The following is a 15,788-nucleotide window of genomic DNA, read 5'->3' on the forward strand; positions in this document are numbered from 1 at the left end:
CTTTCTTCGGATATGTCAAACCTGTAGAGAATAAACCGTCAACGGTGGGTTTTCGTTGTATCGGAACTTCATGAGCTTCCTTTGACTGAACCTCTTTCGCTTTTTCTCAGGATAGTATCACACCATTTGCAACCTTCAGCGTTTGTAAATTAATGAAGAAAATTTATGACCCTTTCTCCCTTGGCGTGGAGTTAACACAGGTCGCCTTCCCTTCATAGTAGTCATGCATCTTTGTTCAGGATTTTGCCCCAGTTGGACTAATCCTTGCCCCCAGGTTATCGTAGAGCGTCCGTGTAAGTTTGTTATGTTCGTAGATGAACCCCTTATGATTAGATACATCTTGAGTGTGTCTATGAGGGAACTCTTTGTTGAACTAATCCTTGCTCGATGACAACCTTTATTGTATTTATAATTCTGTTATGACAAGGCATGGACATGCGGCTAGCATGGTGAAAGACATCCTCTTTTCTTTAGCAAGACTAAGATCTTTTACTCTCCTTGCTCCATAGTCTACGATCCTTTGATTTTTTTTGAAGTTTCGGGAAACCGGCTAGCATGGTAAGTGTGGATGCGGGCGAAGATGCGAATGTAAATGCATGAATGCATGAAAATGCAAATGTACACGTACGCGAGGGACTCCTTATATTGTAACTCCGTGTATGCAATGCAGACGAGTGACATGTAATCCTAGGGATAGCCTTAGAGACGACATTAGATTCTCTTGGAATCTTTGCAGGATAAATGTTATGACGTGCTAAGGGAAATCCCTTGGATTCGAGAGTATGCAGAAGATAGCGGCTAGTGACCGTTCAAGACAGTCACTAAATCTCATGGCCATCGAGAGGCCAATCAACGTGTACCAATGAATTTGTCCCTTGTGGGAAGGTCCTCTATGTGGAACACAACCTATCTAAGGACAGTATGGACGAAGAGAAATCCCTACAGGCTAGGGATGTGATGTGTAAATGGAGATCCAAACCCTACAAGTTAGAGGGTGCGCGGGAATAAGCATGGAGTGATCGTTCAGGACAGTCACTAGATTTCATAGCCATCGAGAGGCCAATCGAACGCATGCTAATGAAGTTGTCCTTCGGGGAAGGACGCGTCGTTGTGAAAACGCACGAGTGTGAAAGAAAATCCCTATAGGCTAGGGAGTGCGTAGGTGTAGGCACGAGGTGACCGTTCGAGACAGTCACTAGATCGCATGGCCATCGAGGGGCCAATTGACGTGCGTTAATGGATATGTCCTTCGTGGGAGGACACGCAGTTGTAGATACAAGGATATAAAAGTAAAATCCCTACAGGTTAGGGAGTGCGTAGGTGCGGGCGCGGAGTGACTGTTCATGACAGTCATTTAGTCTCATGGCTATCGAGAAGCCAATTGACATGCGTAAGCGAAGATGTCCTTCGTGGGAAGGACACGTATTTTCAAGAATACAAGGATATAAAAATAAAATCCCCACAGGCTAGGGGATGCATAGATGGTGATGTCTTCCGTGGGAAAGACACGGTCTTTTAGAAATTAGAGTCCCTACAGGCTAGGGACCACGCAGGGATACCTGCAAAATCCAAACGCATAGATATCCAAAGCAAATAAGTTGCAAACATATAATAAGCACATGAGCACGAAAGTCCTAGGTTCATAGGTTCGACGTGGGGGGCTCTAGGGAGCCAACCTTTTTATGGGAGTGTTCTAGAAGGTCTCATGGGGTCGTTCGTAGCCTCCGAGACTTTTTGTCTCTTTGGGTTTTAGAACAACTCATTTTATCCATGAGGTTCGAATTTTTGGGGTAGGTTCCCGGAGAGATCAGCCAAGTATCCAGTCCTGCCCTCAACAAAGTCAAGCCTCGTTTTGGACATTTCCGAATACTCAACCCACTCCGAGTGGAGTTATCAATGAGACTCGTAGGAGATTCATACTCCCCTATTGATCTCAAAGTTAACTCCCACACTTAGAGTTTAAACAAATAATTTATAATATCCCGACAATATAAAAAGCAGCAATTGTATATAAGCAACCAAAGCAGTATTTATTTAAATTATAATAAAATAAATAAATAAAATTACTGTAAATAGATGTAGATAAATAAACAAATGAATTTAAATTTGAATATTTAAAAACAAACTAACCTCGAAGTCCCGCCGCTTATAATTTGACAATATAGTATGACAGTAATTAAATAAAAATTTAAATTACTGTAGTTTAAGGCTGTAAATAAATAGATAAATTTAAATTTAAATATTTAAAAACTAACCTTAGAATCCGGCCGCTTATAACAATGCAGTAGAACAAATATTTAAATAAAATATTAATTTAAATTGAGGTAAAATAAATGTATTTATAAATAAATAAATAAAAGTTTAAATTTAAATATTTATATAAAAAAAATAAACCCTAAAATTGGCGAGTTAGCCAAACCCTAAAAATGGCAAATTAGCCAAACCGTAAAAGTTTGTCAAACCTAAATCCTGCCAAAACCTATAGGAGCATAGTAATCACCATTAAGTGGTCCCCAGCAGAGTCGCCAGCTGTAGCAACCTGCCTAAAATTTTAACTTAGAGAGTCGCCACCTATTCTGAAGGGCGAATAGGAAACCCTACGCAGTATAGAGATCAGGGTAAGTTACTATATTCAGGTCGAGGGAAGGTGTTAGGCACCCTCAACCCTTTCCTATTGGCTTTGAATCTAAGGCAAAGGTTTGATGGCTAAGAGTATTAAGGTAAGGAAATGAATAAGGGGGAAAATTGAGATTTTAGGGTGGGGGACTCGCCTTGTTGCCAAGTGCCTACGTACCTCCTTATGGAGGATCAGAGTCTACGTAGTTCGGGGCACAGGATTGTACGCCTTAGAATTGAAATTTGATTTGAGATGGTTTTGAGGCTTTTTGAATGGCCTATCGTAGTTTGAATTTGATTTGAAAGGGCATTTTGAGTTGCCCAGGATAAAAATCCTGTAGTATCGTGGTTTAGTGTATTTTGAATGTTTGTTTGGGCGTACAACCCTGATTTAGTTTTGCACTATTAACCGCAACGATCAATAGATTCGATCGCCATAGTTAACAGATTTGAAGTTGCACCGTTACCAATTTTAATCAATTGATTTGATTATTACTGATAACGAATTAGGATATTTTTTAATAATTTGTATGATTTAATTTGTATCGTTACCCCTCGCAATCGATTGATTCGATTAAAAAGAATAATGAATTGAAGTATGGAAAATAGAAAGGTTAATCATCGCGACTAATAAGATAGTCGAAACCATTTAACCAAATAAAACTCATTTGGATTTAATTAATTAAATAATTAGATAATTGATTATTACCCACCGCGATCAATTAATTTAATCGAAGCGAATAATAAATAAAATTCTAACCTAAATTAGCTAAATTAGATTAACTATTAAATTAAAACTAATTGAAATTGAAATAAGGCTAATGTTTTATTTCTATGTTGTTTTTTTTCTTTAACATGTGAATTAGATTAAAGGAAATATTATACTTGTTTTTTCCTTTTCGCAAGAAACGTGGATATTACGTGGGTTACACAGCAAAACAACACTTTATCGATTTGGCAAAAATGCAGAGATCCTAAACCAAACAATTCTCAAATAATAAAAGATAGAAATTAAGTTTGACTATTTCCATTTTTATAACATATAAATCAATCTAATTTGAGCATTCATTTTCATTAAAATAAAAAATTAGTGTTGGCATTTTAGGTATAAGGAAACAAGTTATGAGAGGTTGAAAACACATATCAAAAACAAATGAATATAAATGAAAATAAGAACATAACAGAGCACATAACCCCTCTTTCGTCCGTCTTTTCCTGGGTTTCTCTCAATTTCACTTTTCTTCTTAAACTCATATTCTACCAATCCCTACTTCATTGCAAATAGACAAGCTAGCATATACACTCTCTCTTTTGGTGAAATCAAACACACGAAAGACATTAAAGCACATGGTGGAACTAAGACAATTTAATCAATACACAAACTGAGCATAGAAATCAGAGCAAGCTTGATAATCTCAACAAAACAGATCGGTACGAAAATATGACATAGATGAGAGATCTGGAGATTTACCGAGTTTGACAGTCTTCGATGAGCACCCCGAGGTGAGTTCTTCCTCTAATCTCTCTTTTCCTTTCGTGTTCGCAGGTGATTTGAAGATGAAGGCTCAGATGCTCAAAAACTTCGTTCGTGGCGGCGCTTCGATTTCCCCGAATCCCCCCCTCTCTCTCTATTCTTCTTCTATTTCTTTTATACTTAGGTTTTGGATTCGATTTAGGGAAAGATTAGATTAGATTAGGTTATTAGTTTGATTACGAATCTGTTTGTAATGTTAGTTTGAGATTGTAATTGATTCGCTCCCGGATTTGCTTGTAACTTCATCTAATAAAATTATTCAGCTTTGATTCTATGCTTCTTATGGTTAGATTTGATTTGCGTTTTTGTTATTGATTGAGTTTGATTCATGGAAAGTTTCTGGGCCTGGGCGGAAGACTGGAGTTCTAGGGTTTGTGTGGTTGCAGCGGCGCTGCAGATTGAGTTGGGGAAGGAGGTGAATAGGACCTGGGTCGGGTTGACCCGGTCCGGCTCTTGATCCACACGTGGCCCAACTGAACACCATATCTGACCCATTTCCAATCATAGCCCAATACGCTATTTACCCCCAGCCTATTTCCTAATTCTTATTAATCCAATTATAATAACAACCCATTAAAAATAATACCCTTAATAATAATAATAATACTTGATAACAATAGCTAATAATATTACTAATAATAATATTAATAATAGTTATCAATAATTATTAAAACCATAGTCTAAATGAGCATTTAGTGTAATTACCCTAGAATAATATTCCATTGTAATTAACTAAAATAAGCCAAAAATTTATAGAAATGATTAATATTTACCAACCAACATTTACAAACATTTCTAAATGGGCTTCAATTTTGTTTGGGCTCAAAGCACACCCCTTTTTCTAAATACATCCCCCTCTTTAAAGGTTAATGATCTTTAATAACAATCCAGATAATCATAAACCCATTAAATAATGGTAGTGTAATAACCACAAGGATGATAAAAGAGAAATCCCTAGAACGAGATATATGGCCATCAGTTGGGCCTAGTTACCTGCTAAATACACACCTAAATTTGATCAAAAGGTTTCATAAGAGGTTGAGTTTAACAATAGATATGTTAAACCCCATGACTCTTAGTTTCAATACCCTTAAACAGATTAAAAGATGCGAATCACATCGGGTAAATTTTGGGGTATGACACCAGTTTATAAATACAAATTGGTTTTAAACTGGTTATAAATTGAATTGAAACTGATTTAACAGTTAACTAAATTTTTATTGAAGTGGTTTTTGATAACTGAACTAAACCACAATTATGGTTCAGTGCAGATCAGTTCATGAACCATGAACACCCCTACCATTTAGTATGATCAGACTTTGTAAATAATATATATAATAGTTAATAAGAAAAAGTGCACTGGAAAAAAGTTACAGTGACATTTGGCATATGGTGGAAAAAAAAAACAATTAACCTTTTTTATTAGGGTTTGATGATCTAACTGTTGTTTCGGTTTTGAAAATATTGTCACAAAGAAAATTATTCGGACAGGTCGCGTATTAGGTCGCTTTCTTTAAGACATTTCATCGTACTGTCAATAATTATGCAAAGCAATTTGAGATTCGACGACATCTCCAGGATAAAACAGCTCATTCAGAGAATACGACTATCACTTGCACTGTGACGAATCATTTGAAGTACACCTTCAAATGGTATAATAACCAGTCGTAGTATCTGGAATTAATCCAATCGAAAACAGAAAAGAAAATATTTTGATGAAGCAGAGTAGGAAGAGAGAAGAGAGAATTCGAATGTGAATTTTGACCTAGTCAAAACAAAAAATTAATTCATCTAGACCGGATCGAGCCGCTCGGCCAGACGGATGGCGGCGGAGCGCGCGCATGTGTGTCTTTATGGCTTATGGGTGTGTCCTCACTCCTTTACAAAATTAGGGTACCCCTTGTGGTCCAACCCACTTGTCCAAGTTGGAATATATATACACTACTAATATTTGTATTCCCTCCTATTGTCCATTTGATGTCAATAAATCATTCCAATTCCAACTTCAAGTTAACATCATACCAAGATTTCCAACACTAACAGTAACATATGATTTGTACTATTTAATAGTTGTGGTACAATCCATGAGTTGGTTCGATCCATCAACACTTAGTGTGCGAATGCTTTCTATCTCTAATGAATGTATTAATGTAAATCTCTCAATTATTGATGCGAAGAATTATGACAAGTGGTGTAAATAGATGAATGTGTTGTTTGGTTATTAAGATGTTCTTGAAGTGATCAAGAATTGTGTTAATTTACTTGTAGAATGTGCACCTGCTGCACAAAGTACTACACACAAGGAGTAGAAGACGAAATATTTCAAATTTTTGTATCTCATTTATCAATGTGTTGATGCTGATAACTTTGAGAAGGTTAGTGACTGTACATTCTCAAAGTAAGCTTGAGAAATCTTGGAGAAAACTTATGCATGAGATGGTAAGGAAAAAGGTGATGAGGTTACAAACTCACAAGAGACCGATAGAGTTAATTCAAACGGGGAAGGAAACCAATAATGAATTTACTACAAGAATCAAGATATTCGTAATTCAAGTCAAAGCGTGCGGAGAGACAATCACAAAACAATATGTGGTTTGTAAAATCTTGAGATTTTTGATGTCAAAATTTGATAATCTAGTGGTTTCTATTGAAGAGTCAAAGGATATTTTAACCATGAGTAAAGAAGAGTTGCAAATTTCCCTTGAGGCTCATGAGAAAAGAATGGAGGATAGTTATGTTGACAATGCAAAGGCCGAAGTTGCTTTGCAAGCTTAATTTGTTGGAAAGTACAAGGTGAATGTAAAGTGGTCAATGAATAGAGGTAGAGGAAACTACCACTACAATGGTGGAAGAGACTCCCAAAAGTCCAACAATTCAAAATTCTAAAAGGGTGAAAGTAGCTAAAATAGAGGTAATGGATCAAGTAATTACAAAGGTGGCATTAATATAGGAAGAGGACGAAGATGTAAGAATGACAAGAACAATGTCCAATGTTACAATTACCAAAAGCTTGGACATTTTTCCCGCGAATGTCATGCCAATAAGAATGATCCACAAGAAGCTAAAACAAAGTTGCATGGCAAGAAGATGATGAGAGCACATTGTTAATGGTGATTGTTGAAGTAGAAAACAACACAGAAAAATGCATCCAAAACCGGGTACAATCGCTTGAAAACATGACGATGACTACACGAAAAGATGCAGAATGTAGTGATCAATGGTCCCTTGACTTTGAATGTTCAATGCACATGAAGGGAATGAAGTATTGGTTTGTTAAGATCAATCAAACATTGAAGAATAAGGTGAAATTCGCGGATGACAGCACACTTGCAGCAAAGGGTATTGGCTATGTACCAATCAAGAGGAAAAATAGTGAGTATTCCTTGATTGAAGATGTGTTGTAAATTCTGGGAGTCAAGTGTAATTTTGTAAGCATTGGTCAATTGCTTAAACAGAATTATAATATCCACATGGAAAATAAAATGTTGAAAGTTATGGATGCAAATGAGAGTTTAATCCTAAAGACCCCTATGGCTCTTAATAGAACATTCAAATTCGAATTAAAATTAGTGGAGCACACGTGTCTTTCAACGGATGTGATTAGGGAAGAATGGATATGTAACTATAGGCTTGGGTATTTTAATTTCAAGTACTTTAATTTTATGTAGAAAAATAACATGGTCATGGGGTTGTGATAGATCGATATGCAAACTAAAGTATGTGAAGAATGTGTGTAGGCCAAGCAACACCGAGACAACTTTAGCAAAGATGCATGATGCAAAACCAAGTGCCATCTTGAGGTATTGTATTCGAACGTTTATAAACAGATGTAAAGTGACTCAATCAGAGGCAATAGGTACTTTGCGACTTTCATTGACTATTCTAGTAGAAAGTTGTTGACTTACTTGATTAAAAGAAAAGATGAGATACTTGAAATATTCAAGAAGTTCAAATACATGGTGGAAAGTCAGTGATTTCATAGCAAAAACTCTAAAAACAAATGGTGGAGGTGAATATGTCTCAAATGATTTTGGAAAATTTTGTGATCAAGAGGGAATTATATATGAGGTAGTGCCACCCTATACGCTTTAAAAAAAATGGAGTTGCCGAGAGGAAGAATTGATTGATTATGAATGGAGTGAGAAGCACGTTAAAAGGGAAGAACTTTCCAAAAGAATTATGGCGAGAAGCGGTGTCCACAACTGCAGATTTGGTGAATAGGTGCCAAATATAGAAGCTAAAAAATATCACACCCGAAGAATCTTGGTCTGCATTCAAGCCAAACCTGAGTCACTTGAAGGTAAATGGTTTGGTAGCGGATATACATGTTTCGGATCAACTTAGAAAGAAGCTGGATGATAAAGGATAACAAATTATACTTTTTTGGGTATCATTCTATGACGCAGTCAGCAAAAGAATCATAATCAGTAGGAATGTGATTTTGATAAGTTGAAGGACTAGCAACATGCAGAATTTAATTTAAATGATGCTGGAATTGTTTATGCAGTGTTTGAAAATCCAGGAAATGCAACCGGTGAAGTTCAAGTTGATGAAAATGTAAAAAAGATCAACGAGGCAAAGAAGCATGCCCGTAAGACTACTAGATTGTGAGTTATTCTCAAGTAAATGATAATAGTCATCTTGTCCATTTTGTGCTCATGGCTGAATCTGAATCCGTGAAAATGGAGGAGGACTTGAGTGATCCAAATTGGATTTGTGTATGAAGGAGTTTGATATGACCGACTTTGGTCTCATGACATATTTCTTTGGCATTGAGTTTCACAAGTCAAAAAGGGGATTTCTCATGCATCAAATGAGGTATACTCTTGAGATATTGATAAGGTTTGAAATGGAGCATTCTAATATGGAAATTACCCCTGCAAAGACAATATTGTAGCTTGCAAAGAATGAAGACGAGAAGAATAGTAATCCAATGTAGTACATGTTGATGATGGTATCATTGTAGTACTTGTGCAATACGAGACCGGACTTGGCATCTAGTGTGAGCATAGTGAGAAGATTTATGGGGAAACCAAAGGCATCACACTTGGAAGCAGTCAAGAGAATTATGAGATATGTCAAAGATTCTATTGGTTGCGGAATTCTATTTCCCGCAATAAATAAGGGTTAAAGTTGTAAATTTTTCTGTTATACCAACTCAATCAAACTAGTGTGGAGATAAAGATGATTGAAAATTAACTATTGGATGCATACTTATGTATGGAGAAACACCAATCTCTTGGTGTTCTGAGAAGGAACCAATTATGGTGCCATCTTATTGCGAGGCTGATTACATTGCAATGTCTACGTATGTGTGTCAAGCTGTATGGTTTATAAATTTGATGAAGGAGCTGTACAAAAAAATGTATAATGTTATGACATTGATGTAGATAAAGTTCCCACTATAAACCTTGCTAAGAATCACTTTGCACATGGGAGAAGCAATCACATAGAGATGAGATTTTGCTACTTTAGAGAGCTTGTTAGTGAAGGAAAATTAAAATTGGAGTAATGCAAAAGTGAGGACCAAATGGCTAAGAATTACTAACTAAAGGAGTAACGATTGACGTGTTCAAGAGGTTGAAGAGGCGCATGAGTATGGAAGACTTGGAGAACTTGAATTAAGGTGGTGTGTTGAGAAAATGGAGTAATTCAAGTTGATGCAACTAGTTACAGCAGAAGTGTAACCGGTTATAGCCCCTTCAGTAGAGTTCAGAATCAAATAGAAGCTTCTCGTAACTGATACATGTTCAGTGTAATCGGTTACACCCCTTCAAGTTTTTTGCATTTTTGAGAAAAACTTCTTGTAATAGTTTACAGTTTTAGTGTAACCAGTTACCGGGTTGCAAAGTTTGTTTTCCTAATTAATTAGTTAGCTACATTATTTTGTATAGTTGTATAAATACCCGTGTTTGATCATTAATAAAGTAAAGTTGTATTTTTCACCTTAATTCTCTCATTCTCTCAATCTCTCAATCTCTACATTATTCACCATTTTTCTTGTGATTGGTGTGTTATCTAACAATATCCATACTATATTACAAAACACAATTTATTTTCAACCAAATGGTATGTCTACGTATGTGTTTCAAGCCGTATGGTTGATGTATTTGATTAAGGAGCTGTGCAGCAAAATGTATAAAGCTATAACATTGATGATAGATAACGTTTCCACTATAAACCTTGCTAAGAATCACTTTGCACATGGGAGAAGCAATCACATAGAAATGAGATTTTGCTACTTTAGAGAGCTTGTAAGTGAAGGAAAATTGAAATTGGAGTATTGCAAAAGTGAGGACCAAGTCAAAGAATTACTAACTAAAGGAGTAACTATTGAAGTGTTTCAAGAGGCTGGAGAGGCGCATGAGTATGGAATACTTGGAGAAGTTGAATTAATGCAGTGTGTTGAGAAAATGGGGTAATTCAAGTTGATGCAACTAGTTACAACAGAAGTGTAACCGGTTATAGCCCCTTCTGTAGAGTTCAGAATCAAATAGAAGCTTCTCGTAACCGGATACATTTTTCGTGTAATCGGTTACATCCCTTCAAGTTTTTTGTATTTTTGAGACAAAAGCTTCTCGTAATCGGTTATAGTTTTAGTGTAACCAGTTACCGAGTTGCAAAGTTTTTTTCCTAATTAATTAGTTAGCTACATTGTTTTGTATAGTTGTATAATCACACGTGTTAGATCATTAATAAAGTAAAGTCGTATTTTTTTACCTCAATTGTTTCAATCTCTTCATTATTCACCATTGTTCTTGTGACTGGGTTGTTACCTAACAATATCCATACTATATTACAAAACACAATCTATTTTCAACCAAATGGTATGTCATGAATTGAAGGCGTTTGGAAGCTTTCACTTTGAGTTTTTCTTGTCTTCGGTCTTCTTTGTGAGTCAAACTGCTTCTATGACTCTCTTCAAGAATCACTTTCTTAATCTCTTCATCATTAGGAATGCAAATACGATCTCGGAATCTCAATACACCACGCGCATCTAACTTGAAATCATCATTCTCAAGTCGATCGGTTCCTACCATCAAATCCACCAACTTCACATCTAGCTTCTGAGCCTCTTTGATATTGTCGAGAAAGTCATTGTTAATCTTTAACATTCCCAACATAACACTATGCGGTGTCACTTCACAAACTAAGCTCAAATCTCGGAACTGCTCAATCAACTCCAGCTCCTTAGCCATCATAGCCGACATATGCAAAGTCTTTCGGCTTAAAGCATCGGCCACAACATTAGCTTTTCCGGGATGATAGTTCAAATCGAAATCATAATCTTTCAATAATTCTAACCACCTTCGCTGCCTCATATTCAACTCTTTCTGATCAAAAAGGTACTTTAAACTCTTATGGTCACTAAACACTTCGAATCTAGAACCATAAAGATAATGCCTCCAAATTTTCAACACAAAGACCACTGCAGCCAACTCTAAATCATGCGTAGGATAATTATTTTCATGAGTTCTCAACTGTCTAGACGCACAAGCCACCACTTTACCATTCTGCATAAGCACACCACCTAACCCCATCAGACAAGCATCACAGTACACAACAAAAGGCTCTCCCGGATTAGGCAAAGTAAAAAATGGAGCCGGCGTCAACCTCTTCTTCAACTCATTGAAACTTTCTTCGCATCGAATATCCCACACAAAAGCTTTTCCCTTGCAAGTCAATCTTGTCAATGGAAGTGCCAATTTAGAAATTCCTTCGATAAACCATCTATAGTAACCGGCTAAACCCAAGAAGCTTCTAAACTCAATAGCTGATTTCGGAGCTTCCCATTGTAACACAGCATCAACTTTAGAAGGATCCATGGTAATGCCATGACCAGAAATGACATGACCAAGGAAACTAACTTCACGCAACCAGAATTCACACTTAGACAACTTGGCATACAACTTCCTCTCTTTCAAAACTTGCAACACAACTCTCAGATGCTCTTCATGTTCTTCTTCAGATTTAGAGTAAATAAGAATGTCATCAATGAATACCACTACAAACCGATCCAAATAAGTATGAAAAATACGGTTCATGTACTCCATGAATACTCCGGGCGCATTAGTAACACCGAAGGGCATCACCGAATACTCGTAGTGTCCATATCGAGTCCTGAACACGGTCTTCTGAATATCATCTTCTTTTACTCTGATCTGGTGATATCCGGACCTCAAATCAATTTTAGAAAACACACTAGCACCCACCAATTGATCCATCAAGTCATCAATTCTTGGAAGCGGATACTTGTTCTTGATCGTCACTTTATTCAATTGCCGATAATCAACACAACGTCTCATACTTCCATCTTTCTTCTTTACTAACAACACGGGCGCTCCCCACGGCAATACACTTGGTCTTACAAACTTTTTCTCAAGCAACTCTTCTAATTGCTTCTTCAATTCAGACAACTCAGATACGGACATCCTATACGGTGCCATAGAAACAGGTCTGGTACCAGGTACAAGATCAATCGCAAACTCAACTTCTCTTTCTGGGGGTACATCAGGAATTTCATCAGGAAACACATCAGGAAATTCTCGCACCACCTTTAGCTCATCAATTCTAACTTAATTCTCAAAAGATAATGACGCCATCAAGGAGAACATCTGTGCTTCGTCTTGCATCAATTGGCTCAACTGCTTACCATTCAACAAACCAACTCCTTCTTCCTCGGGAGAAGAAAACCTCAAGGACTTGTTAAAATAGTTGATATGAACATAGTTATACTCTAACCAATTCATACCTAAGATCACATCTAATCCACTCAACGGCAAACAAATCAAGTCAACAGCAAAGTCTTTGTCGAAGATCGACAAAGGACACTTTGAACACATCAGAAAAGTAGTCACCGATCCCTTAGTTGGAAGATCGACAACCATCTCTCCATTCATGGAAGACAACATAAGTCCCAATCTTTCAACACAATCAGAAGCAATAAAACAATGAGTAGCACCAGTATCAATAATAGTGATTAAAGGAGTACTATTAATGAAACATATACCTCTGATGAGTCGGTCTCCACTAGCTCTAGGAGTCCCAGCTAAAGCAAACACCTTTCCACCAGATTGTGCCTTCTTCTTTGGACACTGGCTACCAATGTGTCCCTCTTCGCCACACGTGAAACATACCATGTCCTTTTGCTTGCAATCAGACATTGCATGTCCCAGCTTACCACATCTGAAACACTTCCTCGCATCAGCAGTACACGCATTGTTCTTATGACCAGGTTGACCACACTTGAAGCATACAATCCTAGAAGGAGCATCTCCCCCACTAGACCTCTGACCATGAGTAACTCTTTGTTTCCCTTTACCAGCATGATACGGTTTCCCACGGCTTTGTTGATTCTTGCCTCTTCTATCACTAACCATCTTGTGATGAGCATTACTATCTTCCTCAAAGATCCTACAACTGTCAACCAAATCAGAAAATAAACGGATCTTTTGGTACCCAACAGCCTTCTTGATCTCCGAGCGTAACCCATTCTGAAACTTGATGCACTTAGAAAATTCAGCACCTTCGCCATCAAAGTGAGGATAGAACTTAATCAACTCAGTGAACTTGGCAGCATACTCGGTCACAGACTTGTTCCCTTGCGTCAACTCTAGGAATTCTATCTCTTTCTTACCCCGAACATCTTCAGGATAATACTTCCTCAGAAATTCCCTACGAAACACATTCCAAGTGACTTCCTCACCTGAAAACTCCAACCTAGCAAGCATCTCCAACCACCAATCATCAGCTTCCTTAGCCAGTATATGAGTGCCATATCTAACCTTCTGTGCAGGAGTACAATCCATAACACGGAAGATTCGCTCGAGCTCCTTCAACCAATCAAGAGCACCATCAGGATCATGTGTACCCTTGAACACCGGCGGATTCTCCCTTTGGAAAGTCACCAAACTACGAGATCCAGCATTCTCGTTAGCATTCGGTTGGTTCTGCATAGCCTGAGCCATCGCTTCCAAAGCAGCAGCTATCACAACATCATTCCTCCCAGCCATAGCGTCACTACAACACAAAAACAATCAGCATAAACAACAAAACACGATTGTTAGACTACACTACGACTCGACACTTGGCCGAACAAGACCGACCTGCTCTGATACCACTAATGTAACACCCCAAATCTACCCCAAGCATTTATGCGGAAAATATCAGAGTATACAAATTCTCAACAGAATCAGGATGTCACACATTCAACATAAACATAAACCTGTCATGCTTTTTAAACTAATACATAACACTATCAGGATTGGAATGAACAAAACTCATAACATATATCTCAACTTCTGAATAACATATTATTCATAGTGTCATACCCCAAAATTTGCCCACACTTTTCAAAAAGTCAAAATTATTTTTAAAATTGGATTTTATAAAATATTGGGTTCATTTACATTGACATCCAAAATTTTATAAATATTTGATTTAAAGTCTATTTTAAAAATATAATAGTTTACTCTTAAATTGTTATATTTTAATAAATAGCAAAATAATGACCGATGCTTCATAAACTTTCAATTAGCTTTTTATTTTGAACAAATAATATAGCATAGTTGGTAAGGAGGTAAGGTTTGTAAGTACGTGGTCATGGGTTCGAATTCTACTCCTAACATTTTCCATTCTATTTATTACTAACTTTATTTCCATTTTTTAAAATTATCTTCAAAACCCAAAAATTGTTTTTTTAATTACATTTTTATATATTTATTTTAATTTATGAAATTCTTCATTCAAAATAAAAAAAATCAAAACAAAATAGATGACAAAAGGTGGGCGCCCATTTTTAAGGCTTCTAGAAGCCAAATCAATTTCTTTAAAAGACCTTTAACCACCATCAAGAGCATGATCTCATGAATTTGGAAAATTTTTAAAAATAACAAGGAAAGAATCTTTAATTTTCATGGTCATCAAAAACATGTTTTTTTGCCATAAACATTCACCCACTCACTCTATAAATTGAGAACATTTCTTCAGCACAAGGGGACTGACCATTTAAACTTTTTTTTCACGGCACAAAACCTCTGCAGTTAACAATCCTAACCTGCACTACCACGCTTAAGTTAACCTCTCTCACATGTACATATTTTCGCACCCATTACCACACGTACAAACTAACCCTAATACACAAAAATTTCTAACCCTTATTCAACCTCCACACTTACAGCAACCATTCAAAACCGTAGCCCAATTCTATACACGAATCCTAACCTATTCTCTCCGGAGAGCCGAACAATCAACCCTTATATCCTCTCCCTCATATCACACTCACGTACAAACAAGGACCACCACTCTACCCCTAAACACTAACACTCACGTCCAAATTCTCAGACCACACTGTATATTCATTCTTAAACTTTGAACAACACTAACCCTTTTTCCATCTGTTTCACGTACAAATTCATCCCACCAAAAAAAAAAAAACTCTTCAATACCACTACAACTAACACTACAATATAACATTTATACAAAAAAAAATCTTTTTGTTTTGTTTTGTTTGTTTGTGTTTGCAGAAAAAAATAACAGAAGTAGAGGAAATAAGGTGGAGGCCAAATCGCAAAGCCGCCATTCTCCGACCAGCCCTCCGATCTGCACATCCGCAAGCAGCCCACACAACATCCGTTTC

At 36.9% G+C, this 15,788-nt stretch overlaps 1 protein-coding gene and 1 long non-coding RNA gene across 2 annotated transcripts; one reads left to right on the top strand and one right to left on the bottom strand.

Annotated features, from left to right (window-relative positions):
• Nucleotides 1-3,610: 3,610 nt before the first annotated feature.
• Nucleotides 3,611-4,422, top strand: LOC131656056 (uncharacterized). The gene is made up of 2 exons (XR_009299958.1): nucleotides 3,611-4,047; nucleotides 4,163-4,422. It is a non-coding gene; the product is annotated as an uncharacterized LOC131656056 (long non-coding RNA).
• An 8,304-nt stretch (nucleotides 4,423-12,726) lies between these two features.
• Nucleotides 12,727-14,118, bottom strand: LOC131658274 (uncharacterized). The gene is made up of 2 exons (XM_058927586.1): nucleotides 13,161-14,118; nucleotides 12,727-12,914 (listed from the first exon to the last, which is right to left on the bottom strand). The coding sequence occupies exons 1-2, from the start codon at nucleotides 14,116-14,118 to the stop codon at nucleotides 12,727-12,729; spliced, it is 1,146 nt and encodes a 381-aa protein (XP_058783569.1).
• Between the last annotated feature and the right edge of the window lie 1,670 nt (nucleotides 14,119-15,788).

The sequence above is a fragment of the Vicia villosa genome, linkage group LG3, assembly GCF_029867415.1.
Source record: "Vicia villosa cultivar HV-30 ecotype Madison, WI linkage group LG3, Vvil1.0, whole genome shotgun sequence".
NCBI lineage: Eukaryota > Viridiplantae > Streptophyta > Magnoliopsida > Fabales > Fabaceae > Vicia > Vicia villosa.